We start from the raw sequence: 22,500 nt of genomic DNA, 5'->3' as shown, positions 1-22,500 counted from the left end.
TGACGAAGGGCTAACGCTCGAAACGTCAGCTTTTAGAATCTCTGTACGGTGGTCAATTTACATTATCAACTCCGTTGATAAACCAAATTTTTGAGTTCAGGTTTTATCGTTTGCGTACCGTTTTCAAGGTCTCGCAGCTCTCACAAAGTTGATTATGTTGGTGATCACAGCGTTGGAGATAGCACTCCTTCTTAGGGTCGCTGAGCGCGAACACTCTACAGTGGTCAGGAATAGTACTAGCCATGGAACAGTGGATCTGTAAATCAGACAATCATACTGTTACACCTCTACGTAATGAACAAACAGACTCTATTTACACCGTAGGCACTCAGGTCCCTTGCCTTGTGATCGCTTTTGATGTATTGCTTGAGGTATTTTAAGTTGTCCTTGAGTCCAGTAATTGCATCCTCAGTAGCTCCATGCTGCACTAGGGTGTCAAGGAGAGATAACAGATCATCAAAACCGCCCCCCACCCCCCTCCCTCTGCCGCGTAGCTGTCTAACCCCTGTAAACTCTTTCGAACTGACGCCACGCATGCTTCAGACAAGATTCTAAACAGAGTACGGGTCAAGAGTGGAGTGTAATCCTCTTCGCTGCAATAATGGTTATATTGCTTGATCAGGCGAGATGGACACATAGCCGCTGCTTAATTTCAGGGCCTTTCTACCAAATGGGAGATCCTGAACGATGTTAGAAGAAGTAATAAAGTCGAGGAAGGGATCTAACTTGACAAAGTCCACTTTTTCTCTAGGCTTTTTGACCGCCTGTTGTACAGGGAGTCCCGCGCCGACCTCTAGCGTGTATCGTCCTGTCGCAGTGAACTCGTATCTAGTCAGTCGAGGTATGTACGCTGCCAGTGCTGCGTAGGTCATTTTACTGGCCACAAGACTTAGCAATTGGCGCCTTATCTCACAGGAGTCAGCTTGTTTGTAGGACTCCACCACAGCTAACAGTAAATCACTGCCAGGACGTAAGGACTCAAGGATCTTGCTAACTTCGTCTATTCTTCTCACTTCCTCCCACAATTCTGGAGCGGACTGCGGCGCTACGGTTTTCAGGACTTCTGCGATGATTTTGCTAGCTTTAAGGGTGTAGCAGTCATGCGTTTTCGAAGTGCCACCACTCCAAGGACGCTTCATAATAGAGTCGAGAGGCCCAACACTGCACTCATCCATCTCATCTTCTCGTCACACATTTTCCTACTAACAAGCGATTGTTAGAGTCAGCTGCATTGTTTGCTTACCGTGACAGGAATCGCACAACATGCAGTTAACGAAACACAAGAAAGGGCAGTCTACTAAAGCACTCTTTTTCGATAATTGTTATGGGTGCACAAAAGAGGAAAGCAAGGGAAAAAAGAGTCAGTCTTCACATATTCCTACCAAATAACGATATTACAAGTGAATACCTGAGCCGATCGATTGGTATTATTGATCCTGTTGTGTTGAATATTTCCTTCGACATCTTCCTATTAATAGGGAGCTTACGAAACGACGACGCCGACGGCAACGACGACGCTACAAAAACAATGGCTCTGCAGGCTCTGCACGTGCGTTTTACATTTTGGTACATTTCTTTGCCGTCATCTCCTAAATGACGACGTGAAATGACCAAATTCAAGGTTCTGTGGTGGACGTTAGCACATAAGGATGAATTTTCAGTTCTCTCTCTACGCTTCCAACCCACTCATACCAGTTTAATTCCTCACCAGTTACTACACATTTTTAACGCGAAACGACATGAAATAGCTTCGTAGTGATATAAATAACGCGAACTCGTATTTTTAAATGAAGTTCTCGTAGCCGTCGTCGTCCTCGTTTCGTAAGCTCCCTAATTGCGCGATCCTCCGGGCCCTCTTTTGAGCTGTGAGATGCCATCCCCTCTGGAACCTGGCAAAGTTTTTTCCGGCCTCTCCATTTGATACCAAAGGAATATCGGTGCTTGGGACACACGCGAAAGTTTATGTCAGCAGTCCCCTCAAACACTCCTGTTATGTGAAAAAGAGGCCATGAACAAATGAAACCCTATTGGAAAAGACACCGAAGAGAGGGCTACGAAAATGTCCTTACCTTCCCTCAGCAGGATCAATTCTTTCTCTGACGACACGTCGTCTCCACGCATTTTCAGCATCTCTATGTCGCGCTTACAATGACTTAGCAATTGGTATTCAGTGATCATATTTCCTTCCACAGTAACTGAACCACAATCCGTCCCCGAAAGCTTTCCTATCCCGCATTTATTCATGCTTTTGCACTTTTACGAACAAAAATTTTTTGCTACAAAATATTCACATCTGGATGTTCTGGGGAGACTGCAAAATGTTTGAAGACACTTCGAGCACTTGCACACGTCTATCGAACACATTAATTTGTTTTGCGATTGATTGACATGTCAAGGCGAGGTTCTGCACAAGGTTTTCTCGGTGAACATAATACTCTCACCGCGCCTATTACTAAGCTCCTTTCTTCGAAATTTCTGGTGTAAACACAACAAAAGTAAAATGTGTCAAGTGAAGTTTCGTTGTCATCTAAGGGTGGACACGTGGCCGATTGGGTGCGAAAGTGATATGTTTGCCGCCAAACATCTGAAGTTTGAAGGGAGTTCGCATAAACGTGCTAAAATAGTGCTAAGAATGAATAGCAAAGACTTTTTTTGAGAATAGTGATCTTCCTGGGTCTTTGAGAAGTGTTTTCTTTAGAATACCAAAGTGTTTCACTGTCGGTTCAGAATAGAAACTAGTATTTTCGCCTCTTATGCTGAGTCAACAAAGCGAAATCAAATGAAATAATGAAATCAATTAAATTTGGCTGTTCTCGTGACTTCAATACAACGTACACTATGAACACACGCGCGAGCTTCCTTAGTAGGGGACAAAACTTTTGTGCGAACGTTTGCTTAACAGCTGTAAAAAAGAGCGTCACATTTGCACGTTAGAAGATTCGTTTCCGTCACGCCTCCACGGTATTTTTCCCAGAGGATTTTCTAGTGAATTTCCAAGAAGACTTACAAGACAAAAATTTCAAGCTCCACTCCATACATATACGGTAACAGTCCTCCATAAAAGTAAAACTACAGGTAATTCATTACCAATGAACATAAAAAGATACAATCAAATGGTTGAAGAAGTGTCGTTCGTGTCACGGTGTTTCATAGCGTTCGACGATTTCTCTACACCATTGTCGGGAGTAACGGCGCGTGTAACCTATAAGGCTCACAAAAATGAAACACCTTGGTAACAAAACAGAGACACGTCAGTGTAAGAAAACAGAAAGAAAACAGATTCTTTTGCATTTACAGTGCCACAGCTGAAGTCCCGTAACTCGCAACTAGTCCTTGAGACCATGTCTCCCAGAATGCGTCTCGAGAAATGTCGATTTTTGGTATTTTTGAGGCGCTGTCCTGAAAACACACAAAGATTGCCCGAGGTAATTTTTGTATTAAAAACTACACCAATGTAACTCCTTTCAAAACGGACAAACAAATTTTTCAGAGTCCGTCTACTACTCAAAATAATATCCCGTTGAGGAAGCATAATCCCTGACTCATGATAGTGCGGTGAGAAAGGAGCCATATTTGAACATACTTTTCTTAGTCAAGCACATTGTTGTTCCCTGTGAAATATATATGGCTTACATCTATAGATTAGCATTAGGAAAGGAAAGGAAAGGAACTTTATTTAGGTGTCTAGTCGTTCTAGCGTTGGAGCGCTAATTGGGGACACTGTAAACTGAAATGAACAATGAAAGTAAATCAAGTCAAATGTTGGTTTTTGAGGAGAGGGGAAACCGGAGTACCCGGAGAAAACCTCTCGGTGCAGAGTAGAGAACCAACAAACTCAACCCACATATGACGCCGAGTCTGGGAATCGAACCCGGGCCACATTGGTGGGAGGCGAGTGCTCTCACCACTGCGCCATCCCTGACAACTAGATTAAGTTTCATCGGGTACGAAGGTTTCAGTAAATGTTTACCGAATTTTGAAAAAGGTGTATTTATTTGTTTTTCACAGCAAAAATGCTCCCTTAAGGTAAATTCATTCCATAATATAATTTTCGCGTTTCGGGAATAACAAATTTTGTCAAACAACGAGGCATGGAATAGGCTTCAATTTGACAAAGTTTCAAGGTTTTGATTTTTGGGTCGATTTCCGACTTTGCTCGATCCTTACTGGCAGAGACTCTTAAAATGCGTGCCAATCATGCCAATCTCTTACCTGGAATGCAGTGTTTGACACTTGCAGGCGGCAGACTAACCCTAACTCGCAGTAAATGCTAACCGTTTTATTATAGGTGCTTAGACTTAAATACTGTTTATCAGCGCTATTTGTAGGCAGTCGGCGGATGTAATACACTTCATGAAATGCTAAGCGGTTTAAATAATTGCTTAAACCTAATTGAGAGCTTATTACGTCACATTAATGTGTGCATCTTGTCCTCATTTATGTTTAAGTTCATAAGTTCTGTACGCTTCTTCAATAGGTTTTTTCTTCGGGCACTCTGCCCTTCCCCTGCCATAAAGCTTAGCCAAATGGCAGGGTAGGTTCTTTAATAAAAGAATAGCAAGCAGGTAATGAAGGGATGGGGGTAGGTACGAAAAGGTTCCTTTTTGACGCACCGTTCGAGAGTTCGTTGTCAAGGATGACGAGTATCGAGAATTTGCAGGACAAAAAAAACACAACATCATAAAGACGCTTGTATTAAACTCGGCTACTTTAATAATACAGATGCAAAAAAAAAAATCTAAGGCAACTAAAATATGTTTAAATTTTCTCGATGTCACGTGTACGCTTGGGTGAGTATGGAACGGCTTGATTACTGGGTTGCTAGTATGAATCCCAGACGGAAAATGGGTAATATTTCTCCGTATTTTTATTTTATTTATTTATTTTTTCCGTGTCGGTAAAAGTCTTGCCTGTCACTCCCCTGCTAAGTGGTGTCTTTGTGCATAGTCTTCTTTGCCAGGAGCCCATCAGTTGGAGCTTGCCTCCCCCATACAAGCCCTATGAGTCAACCTTTGCCCGAATTTTTCTATTTTTAGAACAACACAAGTTGTTCGGCACTGCACGCGCTGTTTAAAATAGCCAATCAGAATAAAGTCATTGTCTAACGAAGACAAAAATAGCAAAAACAATGTACGCAAATTGTGCGAATTGATGTAAATTAATGTAAATGTCAGTCTCCTGCTAAAGGGTTGGTTCTAAAAATAGAAAGATAGGGGCAAAGGTTGACTTAAGGATATAGTGCACATGGAGGCTCCTACTCATGGGCTCCTGTCTTTGCGTATTTTGTTAGGTTTGAGGGGGCTGGGGTAATGCGTAGATTTCTCTGGTGCACACAGGAAAACATTTAATAGCCCATTTCCGAGTTACTGATTGCCTCGGTTTCAAAGCGAGTCCTGGTGCACAACCATTCAAATGTCAGTGAGTTGCGTCTTCTTATGCAAATCAAACTAATTTCCATTTCAATAGTTGAGCACCAAGACTTCGAAACCGAGACAAACAGTAACTCGGAAATGGCCTATCAACCTGCCATGGCGTCGAAAGTCATTGTAACGCGAATGGCGTTTTAGTGTATCTTTAAACAAAATATACCCTTATGGAGCTCTAGAATGGAACGTCAATTGGATGAACAAGACAGGCCGTGAAAAATAAATATCTGGAATCTTTCAGAAAGCGACGAGTAATGGTCTTCGACAACAATTTCATTTTTCGCCGATGGATATCAATTATCTTTGTTTCTAATATTTTACTTACTTGGTATTATATATAAAACTGAAGTCAAATGGCAATTTTTTATGGATTTAACAGACATTGAAGGAATCGAACGCCTTGAATGCATCACAGTGTTTACTGAAGTCGCATCTTAGTTGTCTGGCAATTTACATTTATTTTGTACTCAACTCTGCAAAGGTAAAAAAAATTGGAAATGTGACAGTGAAGAATTATTTGAATGAAAGCTTGTTGTCTCTTTTGTGCTTCATTATTTACGGTCAAGGTTCTTTCGAAAAGGGTTTGATATATGCTTTGTGACACGGATTGTGCGTCTTGTTTGCACGCACGCAAGTGAAATAGAAAGGGTTTTTTGCCCCTAATAGCAAATATGTTGTTTGTTTCAATACATTTTTCGCTCCTCAAAGTAAGGAGAGGAAATCATAAACCGTGATTGTGGCCGTGGATAAAAAAATTCTTCTTATATGCGAATTTGAAACAAACCTACACCGCTTGAATACTGCACTGGGCTGGAAGTGTGCGATTCCTACATGTCTGTTCGTTGTGTCAGCCCTCGATGACACAACGAGAATTCCAGCCATTAAAACTATTAAATAAGAGTTGTTGAAAAGGTATGTTAGGAAATTTCAGAATTTGATCCACTCTGGATGGACCATAAAAATGGACATGTGAAATACTCACTTGAGAAAATTAAGTCACAAATTGTTTACCGGTTTCATTTGACCAAAACTTTGTAGTTAGTAAACCGCAGGTCTCTGAAGCAAGCCACATTGATGGCAGGAATACATGTACATTTGCTGACGATTCGGATGCAAAAAAAAAAAATCCGTCTCCTTCATCATTTGACTTTGAACTTTGAGAATGTTGTAAATCATGAAATAAACGGTATGCGATGATTTGATAATTATACTCTGAGCACTTTAAAAGTGCACAAGCAGTTTAATCATGTTATGCTCTACAGCCACCTTGAATTAGTCAAGTTAAAACTCAGCTATTATTTGCTGTTTTCATTTGATGGTAATGGGCTTTTAAAATGGTATTAATACTACAAGTTTCTCATGTTACGTAATAATCATAAATTAAAAGCCTTCTTAAAAAGATAAGTTTTAACTAAACGTTTAAATTGAATAAGACAACCACAGGATCTTATATTCTGGGGTAAATCATTCCACAGAGGAGGGGCTGCGGATGACAAGGCTCTATAACCATATGTTCTTAAATTATAGGACATACTGACGAGACGAATGCTATTAAGGGATCTAAGGTTCCAACGCGGTACTTACGGTTTAACTAAATCGGACAAATAAGTTGGAGCAAGATTATTTAACGCCTTATAAGTTATTAACAATATCTTAAAAATAACACGTTGTTCAACTGGTAGCCAGTGAAGTCTTTCCAAAATAGGTGTAACGTGTTCCCTTTTGCCCGTTAAGGTGACAACCCTTGCCGCTGCATTCTGAACTGATTCAAGTCTTTTGAGAACATGTTGAGGAATTCCGTATAAAAGAGAATTACAAAAATCTAACCTAGATGTAACAAATGCATGCATTAAAATTTCAGCGGTGTAAAACTAATGTATTTCCTAATTCGACTTATGTTTCTTAAATGATGAAATGCTGATTTAGCCATCGCGGTGACGTGTCCCTCCATGCTCATATCAGAGTCAAAGAGAACTCCAATGTTCCTAGCTGAAATTGAAGGGATGATTACTTCACTAGAAACTGCAACCGACTCCAGTGGGGGGTGCGGACGATGATGAGCATTCAAGACAAGTAGTTCCCTGTTCAATTTTAATTTATTAACGACCATCCATGCGTCGATATCGCGAACACACTTCTCAACAATTAAAGTCGCCTGCTCCATGTCTTCTCTCACTCCCTTCTTAAAACTTAAATACAGCTGAGTGTCATCAGCATATAAATAAAAGCTGACCTTGTGGTGTCTCGCTATATCAGCAAGTGGACTAGTATACAAGGTGAATAATACAGGACCCAAGACACTCCCCTGGGGCATACCACATCGAAGTCTTCGTTGTGAAGACTGACAACCATTTATATATACCGTCTGTTTACGATCGGAAAGATAAGATGCGAACCAATCCAAGGCAGTACCAACAATACCAAACCTCTTTGACATTCGCTCGAGTAAGATACCATGGTCTACTGTATCAAATGCTGAAGAAAGGTCCAACAGCAGCAGAATCACAGAACATTTGTTGTCGATGAATCGCAAGATGTCGTCGTGAACCTTGATCAATGCAGTTTCAGTGCTATGATGGCGCTTGTAGGCAGATTGAAAGACCTCATTCAGATTATTGTCCTGCACATGATTACATATCTGGCTCGCCACAACCTTCTCTACGCACTTAGACACAAACGTCAAGTTCGAAATAGGACGATAACTCGTATAATCATCACTATCTAGCGTAGCCTTCTTAAGAAGAGGAGAGAGAGAAGCGGACTTTAAGCGTGATGGCATTATCAGGGGCACCCAACGAATCTGTTCCTCACATTATCTGTTCCCCAGAGGAATCTTGCTGGCTGGCAAAAATACGGGTGTTTCGATGAGCTGTCTGGGAAATTTTGTTATTGATAGAAGTTTGGCCTAGGAATTACTGACTTTTTGTAGCATTTCAACCCGAGCTGGCTGTAGAAACTCTGAAGACTGAGGACGACTAAACAAAAAATAATAAAAAAAAAAAATTTGATCAGCTAGCTGGGAAACCAACCAATTTTATCTAGCTGGCTGGGAAATTTCTTTTGTGTCTTGCTGGGAAAAAGGAACAGATAATGTTTTCCCAGCAACACTGAAAAACACCTGAAAATGCCTTAATAACATTTATTTTCGTTAACTGGGGTATAATAATACAAATTACAACAAATTGGTCGTTGGGTGCCCCTGCATTATGGCTTATTTAATCTTTGTAATAAGCGGAAGTAGGTCATCTAGTATGATCTTGAGGATTAACGAGGGAAGTGGGTCGAGATGACATGATTTACAAGCAATTTTTCCACATAATCCCTTCATCTCAGTTTCAGTCACCGGTGAAAACTGGTGAAATTTCACCTCACTCTGATAAAGGCTAGAATCAGGAAAATAATTGGCGGCGGCAACAGACATAGATGCCACCTCCACTCTAATATTTGCTATCTTACTTTCAAACTAGTCGGCAAAATTGTTAGCCAGTCCTTCCGTAGAGTTACTGGATGGATATTTTCTTTCAACTTTACCCTTAAGAAGAGTATCCAGAGATTTAAATAGCTCCTTCTGATCTCCTTCAAAGCCCACGATCATTTCTGATAGGTACTTGGTCTTTGCCTCGCGTATAGCATGATGAACAGTTTTACATTGCTGGATGTAGATTTCTCTGTCCACTGTTAACTTTGTCTTACGCCAGCGTCTTTCGAGCCGTCTTCTCTCTGTTTTTAGTCTTCGTATTTCATCAGTGATCCAAGGGTTCGATGGACGTAAGGTGATTATTCTCTTTTTGACAGGCGCGTGGTTATCGAGAGCCGCAATTAGTGTCGTATCATACCTTTCAACTAGTTCTTCAAGAGATGCCGTATTATTCCAGGAGAGACGTGAGCTTTGTATGTCTTCTCGAAAGCGGGACATATCAATCCGCTTAAGACTTCTATATTTGATTTCTTTCCTCTGAAAAGGTTGTTTGGCCAGCAAGATCTTGTAGCAGACAGCTCCATGATCTGACACATTAGGGACAGATACAGCTAAATTATGCACCAGATTATCCTCAGACCTAGTGATAAGCAGATCCAACGAGTGACCGTGCTTATGCGTCGGGTCCTTTACAAACTGTGTATAATCGAATGTATCAAGAAGGCGAAGAAATTTCTTGGCGTTAACATCACTTTGAACATCAACATGGAAATTGAAGTCACCAGCGATAAGTATCTTACTTCTGTCGACCGCCAACTCCTCGAGAAAATTTGTAAACTCATCAAGGAACTGCTGAATGGTAGTACGATTTCCTTCCGAAGGCCAGGAGGACGATAAACAATAATGATTCTAATCGATTTATTGGACGAGCTTAGCACCGCGTCAACGTGTTGAAATGTCCTAAATCTATCACAAGGTTTCACTTTCAGCTGCAGAGGCTGTTTGAACAGAATACCAACACCTCCACCCCGACCATCTCTAGCAAAGTGCTTGAAAGAGTACCCCCTAGGTGTTAACTGATTTATAAAAGTTAGATTATCGGCTTCTAATGGATTTAACCACGTTTCCGTGAATGCCATAATATCGATTTTGTTATCAACAACAAGATCATTTAATATTACTGCCTTGTTCTTGATAGACCTTACATTCAACAGGCAAAAATCAACCATCTTGCACGGTCTAAAGGCGGGAATAATAGGAGTACGAGGTATGGTAATTTCATTTCGGCGAGTTGCCTGTTGTTCAAACAAGAAATGATTGATATGCTCTCTTGTAGATTTGTGCACGGGTATGTGATGAATTGTTCCTCCACTGATTCCATGATTAGTACTAGCAGGTACTGTTGGGTTTTTAGGTTGCGTAATACCATTGATGGATCGAGCAACGGTACTATCGCGCCATCCTGGATTGCGTTCAACGTCACCAGAGAGGAGCAAAAGGTTCCTGCTTGCAGTCGAATTCGGATAGTAGAGAATGAGGTTTTGTGAAAAATTTAGACTTCTTGAACCGAATCCGCTTTACCACTTGACTGATTTCTATTGTAACAAGCGCATTGTTGTTCTTGGAGCACAATGATCCAAACAATGACTCATTATATCGGGTACAGAATACCAAACCTGTCACATCACTCTTCCATATGCAAATTCCAAAAAGTTCACGATCACATTGCAATTGCCTTCGATAAAATAGATTTGATCTTCTTAAATGAATAAAACTGAACCATTCACGAAATGAACTCCAACCAGCAGCAGTCCCAACAATTGACAAATGTTTGGTAGAACCAAACCAAACATCCGTCAAGCAAAAAAAAAAAACATACGTACAGTATGTAAAAGCACGCCCTCGTTGGGAAAAAACCCAGGTTGGTGTTGTTGGGGCTAACGTGCTTCTTTGATTTAATAGAACATACTATACCAAAACATTCATGCACTGTATATAAAGTAACACCTACTGGAATTACATAGGTCTCATGCCTGAAACAGCTTTGCACAGGAGGCTAATTCAAAGTGAATTTAGAAACTGCTCATTACTTCGAATTTCGATTGAAATGAAATTTAAAAGCTCATCATAAACTCTTGTGAAGCAATTAAGTATCCAAATTGAATGATCATATCAAGGATCTCATTTAGTGGCTACAGAAAATGTGATTGTGTTTACGTTGGCCAGACAGCACGCGCGCTAAAAACACGCGTCAAGGAACACGTAAAGGCCATAGCAGCATTGGTTGAAAATTCTCTTTTGGCCGAACACCATATGCTCCACAGTCGTGAAATAGATTTGGAGAATGTGGAAATTGTTGACAGGTCACCGGCGTAGCGACAAAGACTAATTCTCCAAGCGTGGCACTCCGTGCGAGATGAGAACTTTTTAAACGAACACATAGCGCTGCCTAGCGTATACAAAAACATTAACAACTTCTAGCGTCATTAATAATACTCTTGGGACTAGGGACTTGTTACCTTAAGGAATTCTTTCGAGATATTTAATATTACTATACAGGACGCCGTTAAACATTTGCATTTTTCAATCCTTTGCTGAAGAAGGCAACAGTTGTAGCCGAAACGTCCGAGACGATAAGAATTTTTAACCAGTGTAAACTTTTTAATTCCTCTTTTACCAAATTAGTGAAATTATACATTCAAGGGTAATTGATCATGTTTAAAGAAATCAGAGGAATGGCATCCTCAACTTTTTAGTGGATCATCTATGTGCGTGAGAAAATGAATAGGAATCTGAATTAATTCAAAGTAACCAATAGCATTGGTAACGCCCTTCTTGAAGCAGTTATCCCATATATATAGCTGATCTTCCACCTATAAAATTTGTATGGGAGTTTAGACGCGAGTTAATTAAGACTACTGTACAACGCATGTACTAACACAATACATATACATGTACTAACAAAATAATGCAATATTATGCTAATTTGTAGTATAAAAAAAAGATCAATTTTTTGTTCTGCTTGATGCATTGCCATTTGAACACAAACAAAGGCTTAGTAAAGACCAAATCTGTTATTTCTTATTCAACTTACCAGAAAAATAACGTTGACAAGTCTTGTATTCCTCTTCAGCAATAAATGTTGTCAATTTAAACTCAGTCAGGCCAAACTTCTCTAGAAGGTCATCTGTTACTAGAAATTGTTGAGCCATCTCATTCAAATGACCGCTTTGATAATCTTGCCACAGATTTTCGAGGATCTCCTCAGAGCCAACTTCAATAGTGATTATTAAACTTCCTGATTCAACATGAAGAATCATTGAGTTACGTACGTCTTGAACAAAACGTACGAAACCATTCCAGTCTTCTTGGTTTGAGGGGCCAACATTTCGAAGGTACCTTAAAACAATTTCATTGAGAACGGCTTGTGTAGATGGACTACTTCCGTTTCCATTATTTTCAGTTCTCAAACCAGTGTCGACTTCCTGGCTAATGTCGTGAGGTTCCCATGAATGTGCTTCTGTCCCTGTGCCGTCCTGTCCAATGCTAGGTTCAGTAATCGGCACACCATCAATTTGAAATCGGAGAGAAGCTTAAAAAAATAAATTCAAAATTAAGCCATTGGGAACCAAATCAAATTAACTTTTTCGTCCCTAAGAAAGGGAGGCTGAGCTCTGTAATTTAAAGTGCAGCATAGCTCATTTGTGATTCAGGATTTTTTGACAATTGACTGTCTGTACAGTACCTTTATGCACCTGATCAAAATCTTTTTTTTTCACAGGTTTGGGTGGGTTCCTAATTTTTGTTGGTGGGGCTAGGGAGATGAAAGAAGGTAAAAAAGGCAAAGCTGCATGCAAAATACTGACTTTTGTTCTGGCCTCTTACCACGAGCAAGTTTGATAATCTCTCTTCGGAGGGCATCACTTTGTTTGGTCCAGCTATATTTCTTGTCATATAGCATGCGCATGTTTTCAGCCTCTTCAAGACGGCAGTGCCTGTCTTTGTCCCAAATGATGTTCTTGATAGCTTTAGCCCAGACATCAGGAATATCTGAGTCGATCACAAATGCTGAGCAGAATGGAACTTGGCATAAAGCTTCCCCAAACCCAGAATTCTTGCTAACAAGAACTGGAAGACCAGCTGACAATGCCTCAAGACCAGTCAATCCAAAACCATCTGTTCTTGAAGGCATGAGCACAAGATCTACTTCACAAAATAAATGCTTTAAGCTTTCTCGGCTTTTGTCATAACCTCTAACTCTCAAGCGATTAGCTGGTAGACCATATTGCACGAAAGACTCTTTTACCTTCTCATGTTTTCCATTGGGTGCTCCAACAAAGACAAGACGAGTGTCAACAAGTGAAGCAATGGCCTTTCCTGCAATGTCAAATCCCTTTAATTTGAAATCTTCCACATCACCAAGGCCAAACACCAAAACACTGCGATGATTTCCTTCTTTGGGGACTTGCTTAACAGTACGAAATTCTTCAAAAATACCTGGAGTAAAGTCAAAAATAGTCTGATCATTTTTGCAAAACCGAAGGTATGAACGAAAGGTCTCTGTCAACTTAGGTCCTATTCCAACAACAAAGTCAGCCTTTTCACAAAGTTTCACTTCATCATTACGCATTTCTTCGCCCCTGCGAATCGGATCTGGATAACCCTCAAACATTCCCATTTCCTCTGGGTCTGTATGCACCACTTGCACCCATCTACACTGATGATGTTAAATCCAAACGCCTGCTCATTAGCGGGGTTGCATTCCTCTCTTAGGAATGCAGTTGTCAGTCTTTTTAATTAGGAACTTAGTGCTTAATTTATTCGTTCTCTTAGAGGTATTTAAGGCTTAATTTAGTCATTTCTAGGGTTTTCGATCAGTCATTTTCGCTTGTGAGTAGTTCTTGTAGTTTCGCTTTCGGCAGTTTGTTACTTTCTTCGCTTCAAGCAGTCAATATTCAGTTACCAGCTCCTAACAAATGTAAGTGTATCTTTTCGTCGAGTTTCTGTTTACGATTAGTTCATTTTACTAAGTAATTTTTGTATTTGTTTGTTTTCTAGTCTTAACCGCTTTTCGCTTTCACCGCATGGGTTGAGTTCAGTTGAATGAAGAATAAAGCGTGTTTGAATTTTATCGCTGGAGTCTTGTAGTTGTAAGAAGATCACATCGTTAAGAATTTGTCCTGAGTTTGCCGAGATTTGATGGCGGCGAAAGAAGATGGTTCCGGTGGTGGTGATGTTGTCTTTGGTGCTGCTAGCGCGGCACTAGATCAAGTTATTTCACTCGAAGACCTTCGGCGGCTGAAGAATTCCAGATCTGGATATCTCTCGGTAGTTACAGTTAAAAGGAATGAAATTCAAGTGTTGCTGTCCCGCGAAGGGAACGCCTCTCGCGTTAAAGAGAAAATGTCAGAGTTTGTCGCTGCATTCGCTGCTTTCCAGCAAGCTCATGTTGTATATATGTCGTACCTGTCTGACGAGTCGAGCATTTTGAGGTGCCATGAATCTTTCGAACGTGAGTCTGTTCGAAAGGATGACTTTATCCACGAAGTTCAAGGTTGGATTAAAAGAACTGAGGAAGTGGCGCGTTTAGACTCTCAGTTGCAACCAGAAGACTCTGCAAGTCAGATCGTGTCGAGAACCTCAGCCTCCAGACTTTCTAGTAGAAAATCTCATCGTTCTTCTCGCAGTGGTTCGCGTGGAAGTAATGTATCTTCATTGTCCGTGGCCAGAGCTAAAGAAGCTGCACGTGTAGCAGAGTTAAAAGCGGAAGAGGCGGTTCTTCAGAAGAGACAGCTACTAGAGAAACAGAAGTTTCACCTTCAACTGGAAGAAGAACGCTTAACTCTAGAAACGAAGTTGGCTAAATCCCAGGCCCGTGAACAAGCATTAACATCCATTGTAGAAGCTGTCGATCATCCGTGTCCTTTGGAACGTAAGGAGACCGCTCCTAAACCACGCTTGGTTGCTCCTGACCCCATAAATTTAGAATCGAAGCCACGTAAAGAAAACCCGCATTTTCCGGAAGAAAAGCATCGCTCTAACCCTAACCCAGAAGCAGTAGAGTGGCACCATCCCCCCTTGCCTATTAACAACGAAAGGGCTGTTTCAGAGTCCTCAGAAGTGCTTTCTTCGCCAAGCGAAAGGGCTTTTCACGAAATGTTAGGACTCCATCAGCAACAGAACGCTCTTCAACAGCAACAGAATAAAATTGTGGAGATGCTTGCAATACAACAGAAGAAAAGTTCTCTCCCTCAGCCTCGTGTCCCTATCTTCAACGGAGACCCTATGGAATATGAACCCTTTGTAAGAGCGTTTGAGAGTATAATCGAGTCCAAGACGTCAAGCAGTAGCGAAAGGCTCTATTACCTTGAGCAGTTTACTAGTGGAGATGTGAGAGAGCTCGTGCGATCGTGCCATTATCTCCCACCTGAAAATGGTTATCAAGAAGCTCAACGACTGATCAGGAAGAAGTTTGGTGATAATTACCACGTTGTAGCTGCATATGAAACCAAGGCATTGAATTGGCCCGATGTGAAAGTAGAGGATGGCCAAGCCCTAAATCGATTTGCCATTTTCCTTATGAGGTGCAAGAATGCCATGGAGAGTAGTAGGTACCTAACCAAGCTTGAACAACCCGAAACCATTAAGAAGTTATCTCTGAAGTTGCCGTTCAGTTTAAGAGTAAGATGGCGGCGCTTGGTAGATGAAATCATGGAGGATCAAGGAAGGGCTATCCGGTTTAATGACCTCGCTGAGTTTGTCGACCATGAAGCTCGCGTAGCCACCAACCCTCTCTTCGGGAAGATTGTCGAAGACTCTAGGCCTAGACCTGATACACGTCGAGGTCTCTTGAATAAAGGATCCCACGAAAAAACGAAAGAAAGACGTAGTTTTGCTTCGCATGTTAACAATTGCCTGACCTCACCTACCACCAGGGAATTGCCAAGTTCAGACTTACCTCCAGTAGAAGAAGTCTCTTGCCTTTATTGCAACGATCATCACGCCCTAGAGAGCTGCAAATCTCTTAGGAGTCGCCCCTACGGGGAACGAATCGAGTTTATGAAGTCTAAGCGTCTTTGCTTCGGTTGTTTGTCCACTGAGCACATAGCAAGGAATTGTCCGAAGCGGAAAACGTGTGCAATTGTCAATTGCACAAGAAAACATCCAACAGTTCTCCACACGAATTCTGTTGCACGTTGCCCAGAAGCTAACAATGCCACAGCAAGTTCTTCGTCTTGCGAGGAGGTTCTGCGTGTTCAAAGTGCTATGGTCAATACAGGCGGAAGAATTAGTCCCTTTGTTGGGACAGACACCTCGAGGACAGCTATGGCCATTGTTCCAGTTAAAGTATGGCCTAAAGGAAATGGGACACCTGTAATCACTTACGCCTTCTTGGATAGCGGCAGTTCTTCCACGTTTTGTACTGAAGCCCTAATGAGACAGTTAGGAGTAAATGGCCAAAGAACTTTGATTTCCTTAACAACGTTGGACAGAAAGAACAGCCTCATTGACAGTTTCGTTCTGCAAGATCTGGCTATTTCCGACCTGGAGGAGAACGTGTTTGTCAAATTGCCTCCCTTGTACACAAGACCCGAGATTCCCGTATCAAAGGAGGATATCCCAAACCAGGTTGATGTTGACAAATGGCCACATTTGAGTGGAGTGTATTTGCCGGATGTAGAAGCAGAAGTCGGTCTCCTAATAGCCAGTGACGTCCCGCAGATCCTCGATCCTCTAGAAGTGAGGCATTGTCAAGATGGCGGCCCTTACGCGTCCCGTACAATTGTAGGTTGGGTTGTGAATGGTCCCATAGGGTGTCGTAGCCACCGCTCACGCATATCCAGTTTCTTTTCTAAGGCTGACAACGATCTCAACCAGATGCTGAAGGACTACTACAATGGTGATTTCCCCGAATCCAGTGCAGATGATAAACCTGAGATGTCCCAAGAGGAGCTGCGTTTCTTAAAGGTGCTAAATAGTACGGCAGTTCTGAAAGAAGGTCATTACGAAATGGCTTTGCCATTCAGAGATCGTGAAGTCGCGGTGCCAAACAATCGGGTACAAGCTGAGCAGCGAGCGCTATGGCTGAAGCGGAAGCTCCATGGTAACAAGAACCTGTATGCTGACTACAAGGTCTTTATGGCTGGGATTCTAGAGAAGGGCTACGCCCGTGAGGTTCCTGTGCGCACGCAAGCGTTAAACTGTGTAAAATGGTATATCCCGCACCACGGCATCTACCATCCTCGCAAGCCTGGTAAAATACGAGTCGTTTTCGACTGTTCTGCGAAGTTTCGAGGAAAGTCGCTCAATGATCTGTTGCTCAAGGGTCCAGACTTAACGAACACTTTGTTCGGTGTATTGATGAGGTTTCGCCAAGAAAGGATAGCAATCATGGCGGATATAGAAGCGATGTTTTACCAGGTTAGAGTAGCCGAAGAAGACCGAACCTTTCTCCGTTTCCTGTGGTGGCCTGAGGGTAACCTGGACGAAAATCTCGAAGAGTATCAGATGGTTGTGCATTTGTTTGGAGCAGCTTCATCTCCAGCATGTTCTAACTTTGCCCTGCGAAAGACGGCAGAGGACAACAGCGACCACTTTCCAAGGGAAGTTGTAAGCTCGGTTTACAAGAACTTTTATGTAGACGATTGCCTGAAATCTTTACCATCAACTGGAGAAGCTTTACAACATGCAAGTGATTTGAAATGTTTGCTGTCAAGAGGTGGATTTCATCTGACCAAATGGGTTAGTAATAGTCGCAGAGTCCTTGATGCCATCCCTGAAGCCGAGCGCGCCAAAGAAGTAAAGAACTTGGACCTTAGTAAAGAAAATCTACCATTCGAAAGAGCCCTTGGAGTTCGATGGTGCATAGAAACGGATACTTTTGGGTTCAAGATAGACCTGAAACATAGCCCACCCACACGAAGAGGTATCCTTTCGGTTGTGAGTTCAGTTTATGATCCTCTTGGTCTCGCTGCACCGTTCGTGTTGCCAGCCAAACGCTTGCTTCAAGATTTATGCCGGGAGAAGCTAGGATGGGATGATGCGATCCCCTCAAAGTACGAGGTTTCTTGGGAACGATGGTTGGCAGATTTACCCAAATTGTCTAAATTCTCTGTCGAACGCTGCCTGAAGCCAGATGGTTTTGGTGTCATTACGTCCAGTCAGCTACATCATTTTGCTGATGCATCTGAAATCGGTTATGGGTCAGTTAGTTATCTTCGTCTTGTCAATGCCCACAATGAAGTCCATTGCTCTTTTCTCTGCGCGAAGTCACGTGTCGCTCCGTTGAAGATGATAACGATCCCTCGTCTGGAATTGTCTGCGGTGGTAACAGCTGTTAAGCAAGACAGATTATTGAAGAGAGAGTTGGAGATCTCAGTCAATGCAAGGTCGGTCTTCTGGACGGACAGTACCGCAGTTCTGCGCTACGTCAAGAATGAAACAAACCGGTACCACACCTTTGTTGCCAATAGAGTGGCAATTATTCGTGACGGGTCCCAGCCTAATCAGTGGTTTCATGTCAATGGCGATAATAACCCTGCTGATGACGCCTCGCGTGGTTTGACGGCAGATATTTTCCTTCGTCAAAGTCGTTGGTTAACGGGGCCGGCATTCCTTTGGAAGCATGACAGCATGTGGCCAGCGCAAGATAAACTATTTGGCGAGATTGCAACTAATGATCCTGAAGTGAAAAGAGAAGTTCGAGCCGGCGTGTCTTCTCTGAGCACCCCTAAAAGTCCATTATTGCAGTACGCTAGCAGATGTTCCTCATGGTCTCTCCTGGTGAAAGTCATTGCCTGGCTTTTCCGTTACAGAAATAATCTCCTCAAGGCGAGTAAAGGAGACAAACCACGAAATGGCAGTCTTATGCTTATCACCCTTGAAGAAATCCAACGGGCAGAGGGAGAAATTCTAAAGCACGTCCAACGGCAATCCTTCCCGGAGGAAACGGCAAATCCTAAGAAGCAGGTTAAGAAGAGTAGTCGCCTTTACAAGCTCGACCCAATCTTTGTGAATGGTCTGTTGCGCGTCGGTGGTAGACTTCGCAACTCTACGTTGTCTTCAGAGTCAAAGAATCAGATTATTCTCCCGAAAGATGATCGCGTGAGCAGATTAATTATCGATCATTATCACAAGGCGTGTGGCCATTCTGGAAGAGAGCATGTTTTGTCCCTCATCCGCGAAAGATTTTGGATAACTCAGGGAAGTTCAGCCGTAAAGAGTGTTCTCGCAAAGTGCGTCATATGCCGACGTTCACAAGCATCTCTTTGTCAACAGAAAATGGCTGACTTGCCAGAAGATCGCGTTCGACCTGATAGACCACCGTTCACGTCAGTTGGCTTAGATTTCTTTGGTCCGTTCCAAGTCCGTCGTGGTCGTAGTCTCGTTAAGAGATACGGTGTAATTTTCACCTGCTTAGCTATCCGCGCTGTGCATATAGAAGTTGCTTTCAGCCTCGACACAGACTCCTTTCTGTTGGCTCTTCGAAGATTTATTGCGAGAAGAGGTCAAGTAAAGGAAATCTATTCAGACAATGGCACCAATTTCACAAGTGGTGAGCGAGAGCTCCGCGATGCTATTTCAGAGTGGAACCAAGAGAAAATCCACAATTCTCTTTTGCAGAAAAATATCAAGTGGACCTTCAGCCCCCCTTACGGTTCCCATTTTGGAGGTATCTGGGAAAGATGCATACGAACCATCAGGAAGATTCTTCGGTCCTTACTTAGGGAACAAATAACCGATGATGAAAGTCTACCCACGCTAATGTGCGAGGTCGAGAGCATCCTTAACAGTCGACCCATTTCGGCCGTATCCAGCGACCCCTGCGACTTGGAGGCCTTGACTCCTAATCATTTGCTTTTACTAAAATCTGAGGCCCCCTTGCCTCCTGGTCTATTCCAGCACAAAGATCTACTTTCAAGACGCCGTTGGAGGCAAGTGCAGTATCTCGCGGATGTGTTTTGGAGAAGATGGTGCAAGGAATTTCTTCCCCTTTTACAGATTCGTCAAAAATGGGTTCGTCCAAGGAGAAATCTGGCAGTTGGAGACATCGTCTTAGTCGCAACTGAAAGTTCACACCGTAATTCGTGGCCTTTAGGGAAAATCGTTGAGGTGTTCCCTGACAAGAGAGGATTTGTTCGCCGTGCGAAAGTGAGCATGAAATCAGGTGTTTTTGAAAGACCTATTGATAAACTCTGCCTTCTGGTTGAAGGAGAAGAATGAAGTGATCCAAGATGCCAATTTTGAACGTTGTTTGACTTTAAGACTCGATTTCCAGATTGAAAAACGTTGTTTTAAATTTCTAGTTCAATATTTTCCGCCGGCGATAAGTTTCTTAGTGTGCACTTAGTATAACGCAAAACTGTACTTAACGCTCCTATGGACTGGCACGCGTAGTTTCTGTTTAGATCTGTTTCATGTAAGTGACTCGACTTAAGCTGTCTCACACTTAGGGGCCGGTGTTAAATCCAAACGCCTGCTCATTAGCGGGGTTGCATTCCTCTCTTAGGAATGCAGTTGTCAGTCTTTTTAATTAGGAACTTAGTGCTTAATTTATTCGTTCTCTTAGAGGTATTTAAGGCTTAATTTAGTCATTTCTAGGGTTTTCGATCAGTCATTTTCGCTTGTGAGTAGTTCTTGTAGTTTCGCTTTCGGCAGTTTGTTACTTTCTTCGCTTCAAGCAGTCAATATTCAGTTACCAGCTCCTAACAAATGTAAGTGTATCTTTTCGTCGAGTTTCTGTTTACGATTAGTTCATTTTACTAAGTAATTTTTGTATTTGTTTGTTTTCTAGTCTTAACCGCTTTTCGCTTTCACCGCATGGGTTGAGTTCAGTTGAATGAAGAATAAAGCGTGTTTGAATTTTATCGCTGGAGTCTTGTAGTTGTAAGAAGATCACAGATGAGACTTCCTTATGGCTTGTACCTGACGACCTAGTTTTACTCCGTGACCAACAACCACCTCAATTTGCAGATCATCGGGTGGAAAGCTAAGCCAATCCAGCTCTTCATAACCAACCAGCTGCGTTGCTTCAACAATGCTAATATTGTGCCTAAGGGCTTCTGCCTTGTCATTCTCACTGCATCGTGGCACAAAAAATGAGATTTCTACATCTGAGGATTTGGCCAACTGAATGGCTATATTTCTGTTCATGGTGGAAAGACCACCATTGCTGGATCCCCATTCAGAAGCTAAAACAGTGACTTTAACTTTACCAGATTTATTTGTCATATATTTTCCTTGAGACTCTTGTAATGCAGCTGCCATAACAAGATCTCAATCCACAGTGCAGAGTGCCTATGAATGAACAAAATATATACACTTTATTCAAAAATGGCCACCATTTTAGTATTCTTTTGTTTGCTTGAAAATTAGGCCCTGGTGCCTCGTTCAAGGTTATATATTCCTTTAAACTTTTAGTTTAAGAACGAGGCAATAAAGGCTAATTTGCAACAAATAAAACGATTCTAAAATGGCGGCCATTTTGAATAAGATGTACACGTTAAGTCTTCTTCGAAAACTAAAACAAATTGAAAAAGTCTCATTAATTTTGAATGAAACCATGTAAAATTTACTGGTTAAAAAAGTGTAAAATATTATGAAAACGCTGAAGACACTGGTCAATGTGAAGTACAACTGCAAAAGGACAGGCAATCACTGTTACTTTTGTTTCAAAGAAATGCGATGTGTTAAGGCAGGTACAAATATCGAACCGGATCAACTCGGATTAACTAGGATCGTTCACCTCAGATAGACTAAAAAAAAAATGATAAGGCCTCGAGAAATCACCCTAGCCCTAGTCTTTAACCTAACCTTGGTGAAATCGACGCAAACGTCGAATAGTTTTGGCTTATGAAACCTTTTTTTTCGCTCGATCCGAGGAGAGCGATCCGACTTGATCCGGTCTGTCTATTATGTCAAAAAGACTGCTTGAGATTGTAGATAAACTCCCTTGTAAGTTAATGGAAAACTTAACACGTGATGGCTTACCCTATACATATTGTGAAATGAGACGAAATCAAAATAAACGTGAATGAGAAGATGGGTCATACGCGTTGTTTGTCAAAATACTCCTTGTACCTCATTACAGCAATAAATTTTCACTAAGGTAAATTTCAACAAAACCTGTTCACCAGAATTATTTGGTAAATGTAATAACTACGTTATTATTGTATAGTGAAAAAAAGTGCTTATGTTGTTTTCCATTTAATTTACTGAACAAGACTTAATTCTCAAGGCATCTACGCGGGATATTTTTGTGGATGTGAGGATTATTAATGTGTGAATTGAAAAAAAGGTTGATAGAAAGAGTAATACTGATCCCCTGCAAGTGAAGTCAAGTTGAATTGTTTCAGAATTGGAGAGGATTACTCTCTCACCTCCGCAGAGACTCCCATTGTCGGTGTGCTCTTGTTTTCCCTCTCCGAGCGTCCTTGCGTAAACAGCTGCGGACGAGAGAGACTATTATACCTACAATCATTTTGAGTAGTTTAACACAATCAGGAACGTGCATAAATTGGTTGGTTTGATGGTAAGTTAAAGTTCCTAACCCATGAAAAGACGCAAACAAAATATGTGGGGTACAGCAACAACAGTTGGAAATGTTTAGAACTCTGCACGAGAAAGTAAGAGAATTCCCTGTTTGACTGACAGCAG

The 22,500-nt window shown here is 41.8% G+C and overlaps 2 protein-coding genes across 2 annotated transcripts in view; both read right to left on the bottom strand.

Moving 5' to 3' along the window:
* Positions 1-12,061, bottom strand: part of LOC138060209 (uncharacterized) — a 39,719-nt gene extending 27,658 nt beyond the window's left edge. Inside the window, exon 1 of the mRNA XM_068905944.1 lies at positions 11,939-12,061. Within this exon, the coding sequence (XP_068762045.1) occupies positions 11,939-12,056 (118 nt within the window). The 5' untranslated portion in view covers positions 12,057-12,061. The remainder of the gene's footprint in view (positions 1-11,938) is intronic.
* Positions 12,062-12,133: 72 nt separating this feature from the next.
* Positions 12,134-22,240, bottom strand: LOC138013866 (D-inositol 3-phosphate glycosyltransferase-like). The gene is made up of 5 exons (XM_068860911.1): positions 22,224-22,240; positions 20,750-21,141; positions 12,730-13,568; positions 12,195-12,436; positions 12,134-12,142 (listed from the first exon to the last, which is right to left on the bottom strand). Exons 2-5 carry the CDS (start codon positions 21,109-21,111, stop codon positions 12,134-12,136), a joined length of 1,452 nt encoding a protein of 483 aa, XP_068717012.1. The 5' UTR covers positions 21,112-21,141; positions 22,224-22,240.
* Positions 22,241-22,500: the final 260 nt, after the last annotated feature.

This window comes from Montipora capricornis, chromosome 8 (genome assembly GCF_036669925.1).
Source record: "Montipora capricornis isolate CH-2021 chromosome 8, ASM3666992v2, whole genome shotgun sequence".
Taxonomy (NCBI): Eukaryota; Metazoa; Cnidaria; class Anthozoa; order Scleractinia; family Acroporidae; genus Montipora; species Montipora capricornis.
Note: the sequence above shows the minus strand (reverse complement) of the source record. Positions and strands in the feature narration are given on the sequence as shown.